General features: G+C 36.4%; 1 protein-coding gene across 4 annotated transcripts in view; it reads left to right on the top strand.

Annotated features, from left to right (window-relative positions):
* Positions 1 to 2120: 2120 nt before the first annotated feature.
* The window catches only part of LOC131935409 (FH1/FH2 domain-containing protein 3), a 117012-nt gene continuing 97782 nt past the window's right edge, over positions 2121 to 21350 (top strand). For 2 of the 4 annotated variants that reach the window (XM_059291802.1, XM_059291800.1), the window contains exons 1-2: positions 2121 to 2275; positions 12566 to 12616. In XM_059291802.1, coding sequence (XP_059147785.1) covers positions 2228 to 2275; positions 12566 to 12616 — 99 coding nt within the window. In that variant the 5' untranslated portion in view covers positions 2121 to 2227. Of the gene's footprint in view, positions 2276 to 11311; positions 11402 to 12565; positions 12617 to 21350 lie in introns of all 4 variants that reach the window. The other 2 variants (XM_059291801.1, XM_059291807.1) reach the window with 2 other exon arrangements.

The raw sequence follows: 21350 nt of genomic DNA on the forward strand, positions 1-21350 counted from the left end.
GGCGATTGGGCATCGTGTTATGGCTAACTTTGGCAATCTATTGTCATGTTTTGGCGAACTTTGGCAATATGTTGTCATGGTGTGGCGAACTTTGGCGATTGGGCATCGTGTTATGGCTAACTTTGGCAATCTATTGTCATGTTTTTGGCGAACTTTGGCAATATGTTGTCATGGTGTGGCGAACTTTGGCGATGTTGTCATGTTGTGGCGAACTTTGGCAATATGTTGTCATGTTGTGGCGAACTTTTGCAATATGTTGTCATGGTGTGGCGAACTTTGGCAATATGTTGTCATGTTGTGGCGAACTTTGGCAACATGTTGTCATGTTGTGGCGAACTTTGGCAACATGTTGTCATGTTGTGGCGAACTTTGGCAACATGTTGTCATGTTGTGGCGAACTTTGGCAATATGTTGTCATGGTACGGCAAACTTTGGCGATGGGGCATCGTATTATGGCGAACATAGGCAATATGTGTCATGTTGTGGCGTACTTTGGCGATGGGGCATCGTGTTATGGCGAACTTTGGCAGTATGTTGTCGTGTTCGGACGAACTTTGGCAATATGTTTTCATGTTGTGGAGAACTTTGGCAGTATGTTTTCATGTTGTGGCGAACTTTGGCAATAGGGCATTGTGTTATGGCTAGCTTTAGCAAAATGTTGTCATGTTCTAGAAAACTTTATGTTGTTAAGTTTTGGCGAGATTTGACAATATGTTGTTGTGTTAAGCCAAACTAGGGCCATATGTTGTCGTGTTGTAGAGAACTAAAATAAGTTGAGCATGAAACCGGAAGGGGCGTGTCTGTTAGAGACGTCTAACTGTGTCAGCCGGCTCAGGTTCATCATCTCATGGTGGTCCGTAAACTTGAATCGCACCCAAGTTGTGTAGCCTCTAATGGCATGTAGACCAGGTGAAGTAGAGCTTATGTATATATGCGGTCAGTAAATGACTTCAGGTGACAATAAAAATTAAACTAGGCCATAGAAAGCAGATATATTAGATAGACAACTGGCATAATAGACACGAGACACATATTTAAGACACATGAGACGTCATGCACAGTCCGAAGACACATTAGATACAGACAAGACACATGAGACACATACAAGACACATGAGACACATACAAGACACATTAGATATAGACAAGACACATTAGACACATACAAGACACATGAGACACAGACAAGACACATGAGACACAGACAAGACACATGAGACACAGACAAGACACATGAGACACAGACAAGACACATGAGACACAGACAAGACACATGAGACACATACAAGACACATGAGACACAGACAAGACACTTTAGACACAAACAAGACACATTAGATACAGCTAAGACACATTAGATACAAACAAGACACATGGGACACAGACCCAAGATACACTAGACACAGACCCAAGACACATTAGACACAGACAAGACACATAAGACACAGACAAGACACATGAGACACAGACAAGACACATGAGACACAGACAAGACACATTAGATACAGATCCAAGACACAATAGCCACAGATCGAAGATACATTAGACACAGACACAAGACACATTAGACACAAACAAGACACATTAGACACAAACAAGACACATTAGACACAGACCCAAAATATACTAGACTACATACGTAGACCGACAACACAATTGGCAAGAAACACTGTGCACAGGTAGGGCGTTACCTTTACCAGATAAACCCCCAGACAAAGAAACAAGGGCCGTAACTGTAACCAAATTGTCCTTGAGATCGACTTCCCACCAACCAGAGTTATCTACTTGTCCTGGCATCGCTCGATGGAGCTCTTGTAAAGCATCTTTAAAGTTGTATTGGTTCAAACTTTTAAGATCCACCCAGCACTGATGTGTACCTGAGTCACGGTGGGGAAACATAGGCGGCTGGACATAGTGCTGACCACACTTGTATGCCGAGTCCATTGAAACAGATGAACTCTACTTATCTTTTTCTTGTGCATGAACGAGAAAAGATGTTGAACTATAAAAATGTGTCCCTCATTGCCGCAAATATTCTTTATATCACTGCTATAATAATTTACAAAATATATTATATTTGTTATAACAGTCACCTATGTTTCTCCACAGATAACGAAAGTATAAAAAAACAGAATGTGAAAACAAGCTGGTCTAACGCAAGAGAGAACTCAACTTTCCGGATTTTCCCATTGTGATGTCACACCAAATGGTGTAGATATTTACGTACTATGTATGGTCGTCGTTCCTCTTTGGATTTTAGCAGTAGTTATAGATTGGTAAGATCAATATATCATTGATAGTTAAGATCCTTAAATCATTGATAATTAAGATCATTAACATTGATATTTAAGATCAATAAATCATTGATATTTTAAACTTGATATACGATACGGCGTCAAATGGGGGACACAATTTTCTAGAGACCATCGGAAAAAACGCTCTGTACCATATTTTTATAAGCCCTTATATTTAATATAATTTTCTACGAAATTTTTTTAAATTAAATTTCTAATAAAAAATAAAATATAATAAAAAATAAAAATCTGCAAGGGCTTTGAGCCAACTATGCTAATTCATCGGCGCCACCCTGTAAATTAAAGGCTTTTTACGAGATAACCCCCCCCCCCACACACACACACACACTCACACACTCACAAGATAACACGAAACCTTAACCTACTCCTCCCCCCCCCCGTCCCACCCCTTGACAGACACACTAACAAAACACTCAGCCTCACATATACACGTGATAACACTGACACAAACACGACATAAAACTCACTCATACACACATACACACATAACATATACACGAGATAACACTGACACAATTACAACATAAAACTCACTCATACTCACACAACATATACACAACCTTTATAAGACATATATTTCAAGGTTGCATGTAGAGTCAAGTTTGCCGAATATCTCACAATCCCGAAGAAGAGACATTCATATCCCAAACATCCCACAATCCCAAAGAAGCAACATTCATATTCCAAGTATCTCACAATCCCAAAGAAGCAACATTCATATCCCAAGTATCTCACAATCCCAAAGAAGCAACATTCATATCCCAAATACATAACAATCCCAAAAAAGCGACATTCATATCCCAAACACAAAACAAACTTATTTTGTATACCAAATATCCCAAAATCTCAAAGAAGAGAAATTCTGATCCTAAATATCACACAATCCCAAAAAGGGACATTCCGATCCCAAATATCCCACAATCCCAAAGAAGAAACATCTATCCCCAAAAATCCCAGATATTAAAGTTACCTTTCGGAGATGTCAGAGGAGGTAGAGTTCACATATTTCTGTGACTTCGGCCTATGAAAGTGTACCAAACCGTGCTGTCGCCTCGGCAACTTTCCTCAAAGTGAACCGAACACATGACTTTCGGTTGTTAGCAGTCGTGCCCTCTTATGTATATCTACGCTTCATTCGTCCCAAAGCCTTTAAAACCTAACCTACAGAGCAGAAATATCTGCTTCATATTTCAATTACAGGTTAAGTATGTTAAAAGCCCGACATTTCTTGCAGTGCAGTCTTTCTTCACCCGTCCCAATTAAATCGTCTTCAATCAATCCAAATTATTAATACTCTCTGGGTTTTCCCCATCGCTTGCTTGTCATTGCGTATTGTTATGCCCCCTGCGTCTACTGTAATTATCCCCCTTTAATGTATGTCTATCTGAGAGAAAGAAAAAAAAAGCAGGTTGCCTCCTACTTTGGCATCAGGCTGAGATGTGTTCCAGCCAAGAAATAAAAGACGAACTGGTAGCATCGTTAGGCATGAGAACATCTGTAAACTGTGACTTAGACGATGATAGCTCTCTGTACTTGACTGTCTAGCGTGTTTGAGGTGTAATACTTTCATGTGGTACACTCATACTAGCTCCCCATGTCAGTCTATGTTGTCATATTGTCAGTAGTGTCATCATACTAGCTCCCCATGTCAGTCTGTTGTCATACTGTCAGTAGTGGCATCTGGATTTACTGGGCAGGAAAAGAACTTTCCCATTATAATCATTACACTCATACAACACGGTGAAGACAACATTGGTCTCATTAACACAGTAATTACAAGTTTATCCACAGTTTTTGTACAAGCATGGAATATTATTTTTTTTAGTATGGGAACTTTTAGATTTTTTTAGTGTATTAAAAAGAAGGGTTGGGGGGGGGGATGCATAACACAAAACTGTAGGCGATAAGTTTTATTTATTGGACAAATAGTCGTGTCTTAGGGGGTTATCTACCTTGACTAAATTATGTTTTGATAACCTAATTCGTTCCACGTCCACGTTTGATCACTGGGGGTGGAGGATGGTTAAGTTCTAGTTGTTGTTTTAGTGAGTAGGTCCCGGGGTGTTGCTGGTATAGTTGGGCAGGTAGGGGGAGTGGAAGTGGGGGTCTTTGTGTGGGTCTAGATGTGAGGGTAGTTGTGTGGGAGTATGGTGGTGCTGTGGTGTGGTGTGATGGGAAAGATTGACTTGAAGGATATAGCAGTTATGGTATAACTTTAGTTTGGAAGAAAGGTCGTGTTTTTACTTATAAAATGGTGCATTTTTGGAAGTCTAAACAACTATTTAGAAATAAATCTAGCTTTTATGAAAATGTTAACACAACAAATAAAGATTACACACACACACACAAACACACACACACACACACACACATATATATATATATATATATATATATATATATATATATATATATGTATGTATGTATGTGTGTGTGTGTGTGTGGTGTAATCATTATTTGTTGTGTTAAAATTTTATATATATATATATATATATATATATATATATATATATATATATATATATATATATATATATATATATATATATATATATAACATTCACATCTTAAAATTGTAAGCAATGAAAGCGGCAAGAACGTACCGACGCATTTATTGTTATCTAACGTGAGACAGCTTTCATTTTAGGGATCCATGGTGGCGGGGGTACCTCTCCCTTCCTCACCTCAACCCTTTCCGTGCATACTATTCTGGTTTGAGGTAAACGTTGCTAAAATTTGAACCTTAACAAAATCCTTATCAGACTTGTCGAGCATTATCTACCTGTTATCTACCTGTTATCTACCTGTTATCTTGTCCCGACGTTTCTTGTGTGAAGGCTACAAGAGCGATGACTGTGATGTTTCAAAATCTCTTAGTCGCGAGATGAGCAAGTTTGTTTTTGAAGTGCTTGAGAGTTGCGAGATGAGTAAGTTTGATATTGAAGTGCTTGAGAGTTGCGAGATGTGCAGGTCTGATGTTGAAGTGGTTGAAAGTTGCGAGATGAGCAAGTTTGATGTTGAAGTGCTTGAGAGTTGCGAGATGAGCAAGTTTGATGTTGAAGTGCTTGAGAGTTGCGAGATGCGATATGAGCAAGTTGGTTTTGACGTGTATATAATGTAGTTGTGAGCGCTTTTAATATTGAGTGTATACCATGAGAAATGGGAAAGGCTTCAGTAAAACAAATGTAGAAAAGAGGGAAATTAATTAATATTTGTAACATACATTTTTACTTTAGTAATAATACTTTAGAATACCCCGGATAATCGGGATATAAGCTACAATTCACGATAACGGGAACACTTGTTATAGTTCATGGATAAAAGAAGCTATTGTTAACAAAATTCTTGCGTAGTTTGCATATCTTAAATGGTAATTGAGATAATTCACATAGGAATTATGTAGGCTACATATAGAATGATAACATCCATTATTTTTAATTTCCAATTTTAACACCAGCTCCTTGTTTTCGCCTTAATTATGTTTACAACCTCCGTGACGTCACTAGCAACTGGTGTTGACAAGCACCCGCCTCCAGACACTAATTAGCATAATTAGCTATTGATGAATGTCCGATGATAATGTACACAGTGGGGATCCGATGCGAGATATGACGAGAATTGACTTTTTGTTAACAGCGGGTGGAGCAGGGGTGGATAACTCTGGTTTTTTGTTTTAAATTTTAAAAATCTTCAAGGCAGGTAAAGAGATTCGTACTTAAATGGGAGGGGGGAGGGGCGGGGGTTAATGTGCGGGCGTTGGTCGAATCGTTGCTCTGAATGTGGTAAGTGGATACGTGAATGAGTTTTTATTTCTGGATCTTCCCAGGTCGTATCCGCACCTACACGCTTTGATCATGTGACGTAATTGGCTTGCGGTATCGGTAAAATAGAAGTCACGTGTGCTCTCATTCACCTGGCGTAAAAAACCGAGCCAGTACCAACTTTATGGTGCACGGGTCATGGTTAGACCACATTAAACAGACCACACCGATGAAGTAGCTAATGGGGATTGGTGTGGGGGTGGGACTTCGTGGGGGGGGGGCTCCATTTTTTAATTAAAATAAGCGCTATTTTACCATCAAGAAATAAAATACATTTTAAAAAATTAAAACTGAAAGTTAAACTGAATAATAAAATGATTGTCGATATATTCTATTGGCAAAGGGTCTGTGTACCTGTCCACAAAATGTATGCTGCTACATGTTGCTATAGCAACGAGTCTCAAGTTATAAGTCTAGTAGAGATTATCTCCTGTTTGTATGGATCTTGTCCAGACTGTGTTTTCTGCCGTGTCTGTCTTCTGTCAATCTTCTAACGTATCTGTCTTTTGTCGTGTCAGTCTTCTGCCGTGTCTGTCTTCTGTCAATCTTCTAACGTATCTGTCTTTTGTCGTGTCAGTCTTCTGCCTTGTCTGTCTTCTGTCAATCTTCTAACGTATCTGTCTTTTGTCGTGTGTCTTCTGCCGTGTCTGTCTTCTGTCAATCTTCTAACGTATCTGTCTTTTGTCGTGTCAGTCTTCTGCCGTGTCTGTCTTCTGTCAATCTTCTAACGTATCTGTCTTTTGTCGTGTCAGTCTTCTGCCGTGTCTGTCTTCTGTCAATCTTCTAACGTATCTGTCTTTTGTCGTGTCAGTCTTCTGCCGTGTCTGTCTTTTGTCGTGTCAGTCTTCTGCCGTGTCTGTCTTCTACCGTGTCTGTCTTCTGTCGTGTCAGTTTTCTGTCAGCCTTCTACACTGTCAGTCTTCTGCCGTGTCAGTCTTCTGCCGTGTCAGTCTTCTGTCGTGTCAGTCTTCTGCCGTATGAGATGGTCAGGGAAAGAAACAAAAAACGCCGTTAACTGGCTCCAACTAGTTACTCTCATATCACGTATAATATAACAAAATATAACTTAAGTTTTTGTATGTTTGGTTATAGCCTACTACAGGAAATTTGTAGACATTTTTTTTTTGTTGTGATAAATTTATTGCTTTATAATTTTCATAATATCATCAACGAGTTTTTCTTTAAAGAAACAACAACCCTCTTAACCAAAGGTTTTTATTTAATGTACTTGAGCAAAGCGGAAACGGCCAGATTTTTGCATACTTGATGTAAAATTTTATCAGTCAAAAAGCAATATTTTTCGGGGATTAAACATTAGTTTTCTTGACTTGTAGACTTGCCAGGAAAGATAGAAGCAAGTTATTTATTTTGGTTTGAGGTTTAAAAAAAAACAACTAAAGATTACTGGAGGATTCGCATCATGGCCGAGCTAAAAAAAATTTGGCGTGGGGTGTAGTTGCCTTTTATCTTATCGGCAGACGATAGAAATAGATGAAAAGTCGTCTGATCAGGTCTAATAAAATCCTCTCTTTTTGACGATGACCTTTGAAAAAATATTTAAAAAAAAACAGAACATGACGTAAAATCTTCCACTTTTAATGGAATCTATTTATAGATGAACTTGAGAAGATTTACCAAAACTTTGTTTTGGAAGGGCGTGTGGGTTGGGGGTGGGAGGGGCGGGGTGGGAAGGGCGGGGTGATTAGATACTGAGGTCTAATCTGTATGGTTTTTTTTAAAGTTTATTTTGGTTTAGAGGATATTTTTTACTACTTGGTTTGAAGAGTAATTGTATGATGAGCCGAGTTTACCCTTGTGAAGTACCTGGATGTACAGGTAGAAAAAATGATGCAGGTGGGTTGGGTAAATAATTAGGTGAGTGGATGTTGTTAAAAAAAAGATGGAGGCTGCATCAGTACGTGTAAGAAGACAGTAGGCGTGTATGTATGTTTGGGAGAAAGGTACTCGTGTTTGCTTTAATTTACAATTCAGGTTTTAGTTTAGCCGATCCTTCTACAAAAAAAAAACGTTAACACCGTGTGTGTATGTGTTTGATAGGGAGCATAAGTGTATGTGTGTATATGTTTGCATGAGAGCATAAGCGTATGTGTGTGTATGTGTAACAATTTTTATTTAACTTTTTAATAATACTATATGTAATCCTGAAGTGACCAGTGTTTCTTCCAGACCCTTTTCTCCGGGGAGGCACTTGGAATTTCTTTTTTTTTTGGGGGGGGGGGGGGGCGGACTAACATTTTCGGGGGGGGGGGGGGGGGGCGGACACTGTTAAAAGTATATATCATCTAAATCAGTGGTTCCCAACCTTTTTCGAGTGGCGACCCCCTTTTATAAAAATTAAGTGACCCGCGACCCCCATAGAATTAAAAAGCCGAAATTTGTATGGAAATAATAAGCACTAAAATAAGATTTTCTAGTAGACTTTCAATATGAACTACTCTTGATAACTGTTTTAATACCATGAGTAAAATTGCATACTATTAACTAAACATTCGCGGTTAATTTTTTTTAAAGTATTTTTTTTTAACGGCAACCTATGTCATTATCATTATCTTAATTTTGTTTTTAATTGAAAAAATAGTGTTCAAAATAAAATTTAATTCTCGAAAAGTCAATCAATTTTACGTTTGGATATAAACGGTTAATACTACACCAAAATTGTGTCTGAAGTTTTCATCTTACAAATCAAAGAATTCATCTTGTAATTCATCGGGAATGCTGGCAAAATTAAGGGAAGAAGAGAATGGATAATGCGTCAAAACAGATTCTTTTTTTTCAGCTCAGAGAAAAAATAGCGCTGCAGTTCGTTTTCAATAGATTCAAGACAATCAAGATGCCTTGAAATTTCTTCTTTCAAAATTTTAATTATCTCACAATTAGATTCATCTACCACACTGCAGAGTTTCTCAAATTAGCAGTATTTCCAAGATTTTTTTTCTTCGCCGATTTTGCAGCTTTGATAAAAATGCCCCGAGATTATCATGGAAAGTGATAATATTCGTTCATTTTCCCTGAAGCTTCAGGTTATGCTTATGTTAATGTACGAACACATCTGCTAGGTATGATACTCTCTCCAACCACACTATGTCGTTTTAAGTATACCAAAAGGTCTTGTTTCCTTTGCATTTCCAAGAACAATTTGATTTCAGATTTCAATTCAAAAACACGATTCACAACATTTCGTCTGACAGCCAGCGCACTGTAGTGTTGAAGATCAGAACCTCGTGATCTTTATTCAGGTCTTTGCTCAGTTCTTTGAAGGCTCCAGATTTTATATAATTTACGACTTATACTAGCAATGAACTCTTGATGGCGATTGGTGAGGGCAGTGGTTAGGGAGCTAAATCTTTTCTGCTTTCTGAAAGCCCGAGTTTGACCTAACCATAAATAGTGCACCATCCGTACAAACCCTCACAGCCGTTTTAACCCATTTTAATAATCCAATTTTAAAAAAAAAACGTTTTTATTTTCTCCATGCTATCTTCACAAAAGAGCAACTCTTCTTTGCTATCATCTGAATAAATATAGACTAAGACCAGCAACTGCGAACACGAACACGCGTCTGTTGATTTATCAACTTGAAAAGCAAACAATGGTGAAAGCTTAATTTCAATAAAAATGTGTTATTTAACATCTACAGACATGTAAGAATTAACTTCACCATCTTCAACATGCAGCGTTTGATGAGATTTTCTCCTATTGTGTTTTTTTTTAATTGGCATTTTCTGTCGCGACCTCATGTGATGCTTGCACTAATGCTGTGTTTCCTTGGTGAAAACTTCCTGTTCGATCAAGTCTCTGTCGTTTGCAACTAGCTTCATACCGACGAAAGAACTCCATATCTTTTTTGGTGCGTTTCGAATGACTCATATCAAATGACGTTTTAGTTTTGTAGATTTCATAAACTCGTGACTGAGAACAACTTTGTACAGTACGCTTTGCTTCTTCCAGTGATGTTAGTAAAGCCGAATTTCAAAAATTCTTCTAAATATTTATGTTTTGTTTCAAATTACTGAGGTTTAGTATACCAGTTGGCGACCCCCCAGAAAGCCCTTCGCGACCCCCAGGGGGGTCGCGACCCCCAGGTTGGGAACCCGTGATCTAAATTCAGTTTCGTTCGGGGGGGGGGGGGGGGGGAAGGGGTCGATAGAAAAAAAAAGAAAAAAATCTGAAAGTGACTCCTGAAATTGATTTTTGTCTACGACTTAAGTTTTTTTAATGAAAGAAACCATTATGTATGTACACCATTCTTATAGACAAAAAAAAAAGAAAAATAGTTAAGTACGATGGAAGGGGCGGTGGACGACTAACCAATGATCTTTCCCTTTATCTAGCTCCGCCTATTCAAGTCTGACGTCATAAAGCACATCATATTCCCACATTGACGTCACCGCCCTGTGTTTATTTTTTATTTCCCGTCAAACTTATCGTGTCAGATTGAACCAATGGTAGACCTCTCGTTACGTCATCCCTAAGGTACACAGCGGGGATTTTTTCATATTGCAGCAAGTACTGGGAGAAGTAATTGGAATAATAATAATTACCGTACTTATTATTATTATTATTAGTTTCATCATCATCAACAATCATGTTAGATTAATCCGCAGAAAAAAACAACATATTTTTGAGGATATATTGTAAAAAAAATTCCACAATCATAGGGTATATATAATTCATATTTAAGTTAATGTACATCCTACAAACACACACGCAAGTATTCTGTTCTCCGTTAGCTTGACATACACATCTGCTTACCCCCACGCTAAAGCACCGGTTCCAAAACTTTTTCACGTGACTTGCGACCCCCCCCATACAATTAAAAAAGCATAAAAAAATTTATTTGCGTAGTTCTTTAAATTGGATACCCACCAAAAAACTGTCCAAACCCATATATTGGGAATCCATGGGACAAAACGATGTTTATATAAAGGGAAATAACACGAGAAATGTTACCTTTTACTTTAGTATACCAGTTATATCCCTTTATAATAATTTTTTTTATTTTTATTTTTTTTTTTTTATTTTTTTTTTTTTAGTTATAAAGAATTAATTGTAAATTACTATGGGTAAACACATTTCTTTAAAAATATTACCTTTATTTTTTATTGTAAATTGTCACTATATTATCTCACTAACCATAGAGTAACTCCCATTACAGAGTTTAGCCTAGACTGCCTGCATCAGCAAGAATTTTGACAAATGTAGTTACCAATCCACCCCTGAATAACAGAGAAAATATTCAACCATGGTAAAGCGAGTGCTCATTCTATGTTGCATATAGCTTTTCGCTGCTATTCTTTCTGTATACATTTCACATTCAAGTGTTGCTATTGGCTGCTGGATTTGCTTTCGGTGTAAAACTTTTACTCATTGGCTGTCAGCTAGCTATTAATAGCTACTCTACGAGTGTTTTGTGAACTACTTAACAGTTATGTTAATAGATGTTGTAAATGTAAAATAACAAATGTGCTTATGCAACTGTAAAATAACATATGGGTTTGTTGATGTAACTGTAAATAACATGTGTTTTTAAAAACTAGATATCAAAATATAAATGTCTATGTTTTGCAGTGAGAATTAGTAGCATCACGTACTATCGTTAGCGCTACAGCTACACTTGACTAATAATATAATGAGATACAATTCAGTTACACACAGAACTATATTTTATAAGTAACCCAGCAGAACAGAAGATTTTTTTTAAATTTACAGATGTGTTGGCGGCTTTTAGATATAATAAACTAACAACTACTTAATGTTGCTTGTAACTTGTTAATGTTACCGGTAATTGTTATTGTTAATGTTACATGTAACTTGTTTATGTTAATGTTGCTTGTATACTTGGCGTGTCTCGTCTGTATCTATTGTTGCTAGTTGACTATGATCTGCTTCATGTATCTATTGTTGCTAGTTCACTTTGATCTGCTTTACGTATCTGTTGTTGCTAGTTCACTTTGATCTCAGTATTGTCGGTGCTTACTTTAGTGTTTGGAGTTCACGGTCTAGCTATCACCTCGCTGTTTTCTTTACATTAACACCTACTATAGACTAAAATACTATATGTTCATGGTTTCTCATTCTGCCATTGGGTTTAAAGATTTAATAGTCAAATAAAAACAATGAAAAACTGATTGTTAACCCTCTTGTGCCCAGTGTTTGTTATAAGGTCTATAGGCACGGCAAATAAAGGGGAACAAAAAGATTCATTTTTTTAATATCTTATATACATTTTGAACAAGATATATAATATATTTTAGCTATAATCTATATACTGTATTATTATTCTTAATAATGTCGTGTTTTAGGTTCGATGTCTTTACATATGGCCCTTCTCGTTTGTCCTATTTACATTTGTTTTTACTCGAATTAGTTTAAAAATTGTCATTAAAAGATGTGTTGTTTTGTTTTTCAGCCGTCCTACGATAGATATGGGACCTCGTCAACTGGAAGGTCCTATGGCTCGGTAAGTTATCGTCAATGTTTCTCATACCATGTAATATTTCCAGAAAATAACATCACTTTAATCCTCCCCCTCCCGTCCCTCGTATACCCCTCATGTTATTAGCCAAGCGTACTTGTTACCAGAGGAATAATTCGACAAGGGAGCAAACTTTTAATGTAGGCTTCGTGTTTTATTGATTCTGTCCCTTAGATAACTTGAGCTGTTCGTTAGTAGTAACAAACTTTTATTAACAAAAGTTTTTAAAATAATAATTTCATATTAAGGCCAGATGTATCTAAATACACACCCACCCACACACAACTACCCCCCCCCCCCACATATAATATATATATATATATATATATATATATATATATATATATATATATATATATATATATATATATATATATATTTATATTATATATATATATATATATATATATATATATATATATATATATATATATATATATATATAACTGAAGAGGCTCGAGCAAAACACCAGGTAGATAATACTTAATTCATATAACTAACGAAGTACAGTACTACGTATACTTGAAAACAGCAGTGAATTTATACAAAATTATCTATGTGGCCAAGTGGATAAAGCGTCAAGCTTGGCCATTGTTTGTATGAAAGCTAAAAGGCGTGCTGCACATCGTTTGGGGGGAGTTTTTTTTTTTTAATCCAGTTTACTCAATGGTGTAACGATTAATACATGTTTTAATTATTAACATTTTCTTTTTTATTTCTTTTTTTTTTTTTTGTTTGGTGAAATGGCAACCTACAATTACATCTAAATTATAAGCAAGGGTAGATTTTAAGAGGGGAACGAACTGTGGCAAAGGTTTTTTTTTTATCTCGTGTTGGTGGCACGTCTGTTGTGTTTACCTACTAGTACTCACTCCAGATATGTAGGTCACAGCCGCACAACAGAGCTGGTTGTCTTAGTTAATTAATGACAGCTGTGCACTAATTACAGAAAGTAGGTCAATGTGAAGCTGTACTGGGAGAGGGATGAAACGCACTTTGTCTAGTGGCTGTAGTCTTCTTTAATGTTAAGGTGGACATTGGTCATTAGACTTAATGTGGGCACTGGTCATTAGCCTTAATGTGGGCACTGGTCATTAGCCTTAAGGTGGACATTGGTCATTAGATTTAAGGTGGACACTAGTCATTAGCCTTAAGGTGGACACTGGTCATTAGCCTTAAGGTTCGACATTGGTCATTAGCCTTAAGGTGGACAATGTTCATTAGCCTTAAGGTGGACACTGGTCATTAGCCTTAAGGTGGACAATGTTCATTAGCCTTAAGGATCGACATTGGTCATAAGCCTTAAGGTGGACAGTGGTCATTAGCCTTAAGGTGGACACTAGTCATTAGACTTAAGGTGGACACTGGTCATTAGCCTTAAGGTGGACACTAGTCATTAGCCTTAAGGTGGACACTGGTCATTAGGGATAAGGTGGACACTCGTCATTAGCCTTAAGGTGGACAGTGGTCATTAGCCTTAAGGTGGACACAAGTCATTAGCCTTAAGGTGGACACTAGTCATTAGCCTTAAGGTGGACACTAGTCATTAGCCTTAAGGTGGACAGTGGTCATTAGCCTTAAGGTGGACACTAGTCATTAGCCTTAAGGTGGACAGTGGTCATTAGCCTTAAGGTGGACACAAGTCATTAGCTTTAAGGTGGACACTAGTCATTAGCCTTAAGGTGGACACTGGTCATTAGCCTTAAGGTGGACACTGGTCATTAGTCTTAAGGTGGACACAAGTCATTAGCCTTAAGGTGGACACTAGTCATTAGCCTTAAGGTGGACACTAGTCATCAGCCTTAATAAACACACACACACACTCCCTACACCTCCACCGCCTATTCTACTCTCACTTATTACAACTCTGGAAATTGTCAGTCTCCATGTTTTCGAAAAGTCTCCATCCACATCCTCCTATATATCAAAGAGCAGATTAGTAATGCGTTCATCAATCTTGGAGCTACCGTCATAATAGTGAACTACTATCCTGCTTGTTGCAATGTTTCACTGCTGTCTTTTTGACTGGCCAGGTACAATTGTTAAAGTGTCCTCGTTGGCCAGGTAAAATTCTTATGTTCTGCCTAGTTGATCTAGTACAATAGCTGAGGTCTGCCTAGATGGCCAGATTGTTATAGAATGCTTGTTGGCCAGATGAAATTGTTAAATAATGCCTAGTTGGCCAGGTGATATTGTTAAATTATGCCTAGTTGGTCAGGTGAAATTGTTAAATTCTGCCTTGTTGGCCAGATAAAATTGTTAAATTCTGCCTCGTTGGCCAGATAAAATTGTTAAATTCTGCCACGTTGGCCAGATAAAAATTATAAATTCTGCCTCGTTGGCCAGATAAAAATTATAAATTCAGCCACGTTGGCCAGATAAAAATTATAAATTATGCCTATTTGGCCAGATAAAAATTGTTAAATTCTGCCACGTTGGCCAGATAAAATTGTTAAATTCTGCCTCATTTGTCTGCAAAGTGTACCAGGTAAAACTGTTATAGCCTGCACCAAGTCATCTAACCTCCCTGCAATGCAGGAGCCGGTGATGCGCATGCGCCTTACCTAACCTGCAGGAAGTACTCAGGATCGTCTCCCCTGCTCACCTGTTTGATCCTAGCCCCTAAACAGAACCTCACAAATTTATCGCACGTATTTTCCTCCTGATCGACCTTGGATCATTTTTTTCCCTCGGAGAGATTAATCACACTGACGTCACCGAGCTATAGTCTAAAATACGATCAGGTGAATCACTAGGCTCACTACGTCATTAACGTACCGTGACGTCACAACTAACTCACTATGTACCAGAGTGGGGTTGAGAAAGGAAAAAAAAACAATAAACGTCAGAAGAATTTCAAACTGACGTCTCGTCTTAAGGTCTAAAAACAATTTAAAAGCTATATTTATAGCAAAATACGTTTATTTGAAAATTACACGAAATCCGATTATTTCTATCTTTAAAATAAATTTTTCATTATTTTTATTCAATGTTCTTTATAATCTGTTAGAAGACTACGGTTCAAACGTAGTTTGTTTTACTTACTTTTGTTTATGTTTCTTATGAGTGTTAAAAAATGTTAAATCTTCGTTGTTTACTTGATAATTAAACAAATGCACCTGCCTTTACTGGAACTGGTTAACATGCAGTTAATAAAGATTTGGAGTTTGTTCGAGGTTATATAAGTGCTATAGGTTTTCGTGAGTCAAGGTAACGGCGTAAAAAATTAATCATAAAATAATTCAAAGCACTTTTAACTTAGTATTATGTTTACTATCAACATATTTATACATTAAATTAGCAATTCAAGTTTATCGCGGAAGGAAATTGTATTTTCGAATTTAAATTTTCACAACCTTATCTTTTAAAAAAAGATGAGTTCTAGAGGTTGTCTATTTTTGGACATTTTAAGACACGTACTGAGTTTTATTCCCGGGCCAGCGAGCTTTGAGACCGGAAGTGCTGAAATTAGCTCGAGATTTATTTTTTTTCTATTCGGGTGCTCGCAGGCGACAGGGCGCCGGGCGTGGTTTGAAAATAGACTTATCAATTTTGGTGGCGTCGAGATTTCAAGGTAAAAGGCGAGCCAGGGTTTTATGGTGGAGCTTACGATATTTCAAAAGTTCGCTGTGAAATTATTCGCACTCTAAAATTGGGGTAGTTTTGACATCGACACACGGACAGCTCAACCAGGATTAAACCGGGAGTCATTCAGCACTTTAACAGAGCTAGTTTAAACATCGACAAACAGAAAAAATTGACAGCACAACGAGAATTAAACACGAAGTCAGTCAGCACTTTAAAAGATGTAGTTTTAACATCGACAAACAGACACACAGGCATCTCAACAAGAATTAAACAGGAAGTCACCCGAGAGGCGCCATAATAGGATAAGTGACGCTACTTTTATCAGATAACTCGCTACATAGGAAACTTAAGTTATTGTTGCTGTTATGACATTTGGTGATGAATATTTGTAGTGCATGGGTTGTTTACTTGTAAATATAATTTATCAACCCATGGAGTCTGTGTATGTTCATGATAGAAATTTAAAACATCTGTACCGAATGAATAACTCTTTATCACACACTGTTTCCCTAATCCATGGATTATCAATTACCATTTTTTTTTAATCCAATGCTGCAATAACTAAACTTATATTTGAGTTTTAAAACTGGGTACATAAGATCCTTCATCCTTCGACGTTTTTAAAATGTTGAGTGGTTGAGGGTGTGGGGCGTAAATTGGAGTGAAGTGTCGTAGCGTATTGTGGGGGGGGGGGGGGGAGGGGGGTTCAGGGTCGGGGATGCGGACAGAAATTGGAAGTGAGGATGGGATTTTTTAATGTGCCTTTCACCTTAGTGCAAAAGAACTCTGTTAATACAGCAAGTTTGTGCCTAGTGAAACATCAGCGTCTGTTTAAAATTATTTCTTTGATAGTCAAGCTCTCTTCTAAGTATTAATAAATCCGTGTGTAGGCTTAATGATCCATGATCAGAACGTAATTAAAATGTGTGTGACGTCATTTTAATATCAAAGCCGTCACCTCCTAATGATATCCAATAAACGAGTTACTAGTTCATATGCTGACTACTAATATCGACTTAATCATTAAGCTACTTTTTCATTAACCTACTTATTAGCCACTCACGTGTTAAATGAGCCACGTGACGTAGATCTTCTGTAACAGTTTAATGAGATCTTGGATCGTCTGCCAAAACCACGTGATACGTTTCCTGGCGCAGTGGTCGTCCTTGATGAAATGTTTCATCCAACTTGTTACCGTAACGAGGTTAAGTTGTAAAGTAATATGAAACTGGGTTGATACAGTAGTTTACTAGCAGTACAGAAATTCATTGACCGAATTGTGTATTATAAAGGTGAGGTGTGTTATGCGGCCATATTGACCTAGTTACCAAATTTCATGGATACATCGAACATTTCTTGGGTTCGGATGTTGTGATTGCGACCTCAGGGAGAAGTCGTTGTGAATTTCAAATATGACATAGTTTACAATCCTCCGCAAAGTCCAGACTTCGGACCTCTGACTGATGAGGCTGTAAAAAGAAAATTCCTAGATCAAACAACTGCTGCCTTGTAGATTGGTGTTGAGTGGACACAGGCTGTGGAAGCAAACCCAGAAAGAAAATTGGCAGGAGTCAAGGTCAATAGGCCGCATGGCGCATATGTTGGCAAATAAAATACTTAGTTGTATTGTGGGCTATCACCTCCCATATTGCAGTTAAGAACGAAGGAGACAAAGAGACTAAGAAACAAAATTTGTAGAAATAATTGTTACACTGTTCATAACAAGATTAACCCTTCGTATTAAAAAATTACAAAGATTTATTTTTACTAACCAGCATATGGTTTTCATATCTGTGTACGTCTGTTTGCTATACACACACAACCACATGCATATATATATATATATATATATATATATATATATATATATATATATATATATATATATATATATACTAGGCATACTGCCTAGCTTCGCTTAGGTTTTCAAAAAATTGAGGAATCGAACAATTAATTAATAGGTGATTGGCTGCTATCTTAAATGCTTAGGGCCTAAATTTATACAGTGGGGTTTCTCAATAGTATCAATCAAATATTATAATAAATTACTTTCGCAATTATTTTTTACAATTTCAGTACAATGCAAAACTTAATTCATAACAAAATATTTATTTTAAACAATGCTATACTCTATGATTTTTGTTTTTTTCTTGAAAAGAGAATACAAAATTTTAAAAAATTATTACTTTAAAAAGTTACTTCCCCTGTTCAAAGACCAAAAGACCAAATCTCGTATAATGAGAATTTCACTCGCGGTCACTTTTTAGCCCTCGTCGAGGGCTTTGAGTGAAACCGACAGTTTTCCCTAAAGGTCAAGCCATTTACCTAACAGCATGCAAAAAATTAGCCAGATGTTAAGAGGGTAAGTGCCCTAAAATCCGTTTTGAAATCACCCTCTGTTTTTCCCATAAAATACAAAGATTATATAGGGAAATACGACTGGTCAGTTTTGACCCATTTAACGAATTTTCCCGGACATGGCGAGTTTTTTGTGACACCCCGAGGCGTTCTCCTACCACCTCACAAAATTTCAAGGGGGGTCGTCGGAGGAAATTTTTTTTCGTAATATAGCCCATATAAGGCGCCGGTCAGTCGAGGTCAGTTTTGACCCCCTCCTCGTACACTTTTCGGCCAACCGTCACCGGCCCTCGTGTTCAATCGCCCCAAGGCACCATCGTGCCAAATTTGACGCGCCTCCGGCGCCGGGAAGTGCCCTATCGGGCACCTGACCACTTTGCTTTATATATATAGATATATATATAAGAGTAATCCTAATTCTTTTTATCTGTAATTGTTGAGCTATTTGAGGGACGCCTGGGTTTAATTAAACGAAAACATGTAGGCCTATAATTTTAATCTCCCGATGTCGAAGTTATCTTAATTATTTCCGGCTTTAACTCATACAACTTACGTAAGACACCTTTAAAAGCGGGAGATAACCAACGCTATTATTTCTGGCGTATTTTAAAAACAGCTGTTGAGAAAATAAAACGACTCAAGTTATAGAAGCACTCCTCTAAGATGGCCCTTTACTTGAGGTATTGTTTTATAGATTTTAAAATATTTAAACATGCAATGATGTTAAAATTCTTGTCACATTGCATTGTCGCCGGAGCTCGCTACGATTCGAGTAAGAAAGAAATCGGTCGATTGCAAGCTAACGACCAGAAAAACAAATATGCCGGAAGTTTGGTAGAAACTACGGTTAAACTTTGAGTTTTACGGAAACTTTTTTTAAGGCACAAAAATGAGTCCAGTCAGTGGTCAAATATTTTAAATCCACTCTATTTCAACCAGAGCGTCTTCCCCTCCTCGAAGAAAGTCTACCCCCCCCCCCCCCGAACGAAATGAAATTTATATAGAAAATATATACTTTTAACAGTGTCCGCCCCCCCCCCCCCGAAAGAAAGTCTACCGCCCCCCCCCCCCCCCGAAAATTTCAAGTGCGATTATTTTAGCTCCAATGAGCATGCAGGACAGTCTAATAATTTATATAAATAGGTATTATTGCAACCATTAAGAATTAAGTTCAAGCACTTTAAATATTAACAAAGGATGTAATTAGATATTATAAGAAAGTTATTTTAACTAATTTTAACCCTATGTTACATTCTAATATTCCTGCAGTGTAAAACCCTTTAACCTTCGACCTTATACCCTTTATCAAGTAGACCTAATCATACTATGCTACACAACCATTTTAATTAAGGCAATCGGACGACATCTTCACCACCTCACCATTATTTTTTTTACGTTTCTTGCGTTGGTCTCATGCTATATTCTTCCTATCCTTTCGGCTTCTTCCAGTACGCTGTGTCGGACGACGGCATGGTTTAAATATTATTAAACATCTGCTTCTTATTCTCATTCCATGATGTTTCTAAAAAAAAATTTATCATCGAAAGATAAAATAAATTTTAAAGTAACCTAGTAGTATTAGAAGTAAAATAAGTAAACTCGACGACACAAGTGGGGGGTTATTTCCCTCTCATCAAAGTAATTTAAGTTGTTATATATTATAAATCAGCATATTTACAATAAGTACGTATTTATAGATTAAGCTATTATTAATAAAACAATCTAATAATTTCTTAAAATGTAAAAATCAACGTTTAAATTTTAACTTATATAATTTTTTAATGATATTATTTTATCATAGAAACGATACCTTTCTAAACAACAGGCGATTTTAAATAATTGTGCGTTACTGATGAGAGTGATTAAAAATCGCAAAATGCATGATACAATTTCTATACAGATTTACTTTCCCTTGAATCATCTTTTAATTACACATTTGCATTTTCAGTTTCAGGTTGGTTTTTAATTTTTAATTTTTCTTTATATTTAGACGTTTTGTATTACATCTATGTATATGTAAACCATCTTAAATGAATGAAGGCAGGCTACAAGTAAGAAAGAAATATTACTATTGTAATATATTGTAATATATTGTATTACTATTTCGTTTTCATTTGATGTTCGAAATTATGTAAGAATTTGATGTTGATGTACTTGTTTTAAATTGCAAATAAAAGTATTTAAAAAAAAAATAGAAAATAAAAATAAAATTAAAAAAACAAAAAAAAAAAAAAAAAAAAAAATATACAGATTTACTTTAAAAAAATATAAATAAATTTTAAAAAATATTTAAATATTTAAAAAAATATATATTTATATGTGTATGTATATATATATATATATATATATAAATATATCTAAAAATTGTAAAACTTTTTTTTTCCCGTTAACTCAGAAAACGAATTTAAAGTTTATTGATCCTATTGTGTTAATCTAATATACAAGCTTCAAACATTATAATTATTTCAATTTTCAATTAGTACACACACACACACACACACACACACAAAATCTTATCTGTAAAATACCCATAAGGACTGGAACTTTGTTACGGATTTTTAAAAGAAGAAGAAAGTGAACAAATAAACTTTATAATATCATGCAATACTATACCCACCAATTTTGTAACGATTAAGAATTGAAAAATGTCGATATTTTTTAGAAATATTTGACATGCACAAAACAATTAATTTATTTTTAAAGGTATAATAGTACACAGATGTCGTGATAGACACACGCTTCTACTGTCATAGCGAAATAAAGTTTTTATGAT

Source organism: Physella acuta, unplaced genomic scaffold (assembly GCF_028476545.2).
Source record: "Physella acuta isolate Inbredline_101_S28 unplaced genomic scaffold, ASM2847654v3 ptg000144l, whole genome shotgun sequence".
NCBI classification, from domain to species: Eukaryota; Metazoa; Mollusca; class Gastropoda; family Physidae; genus Physella; species Physella acuta.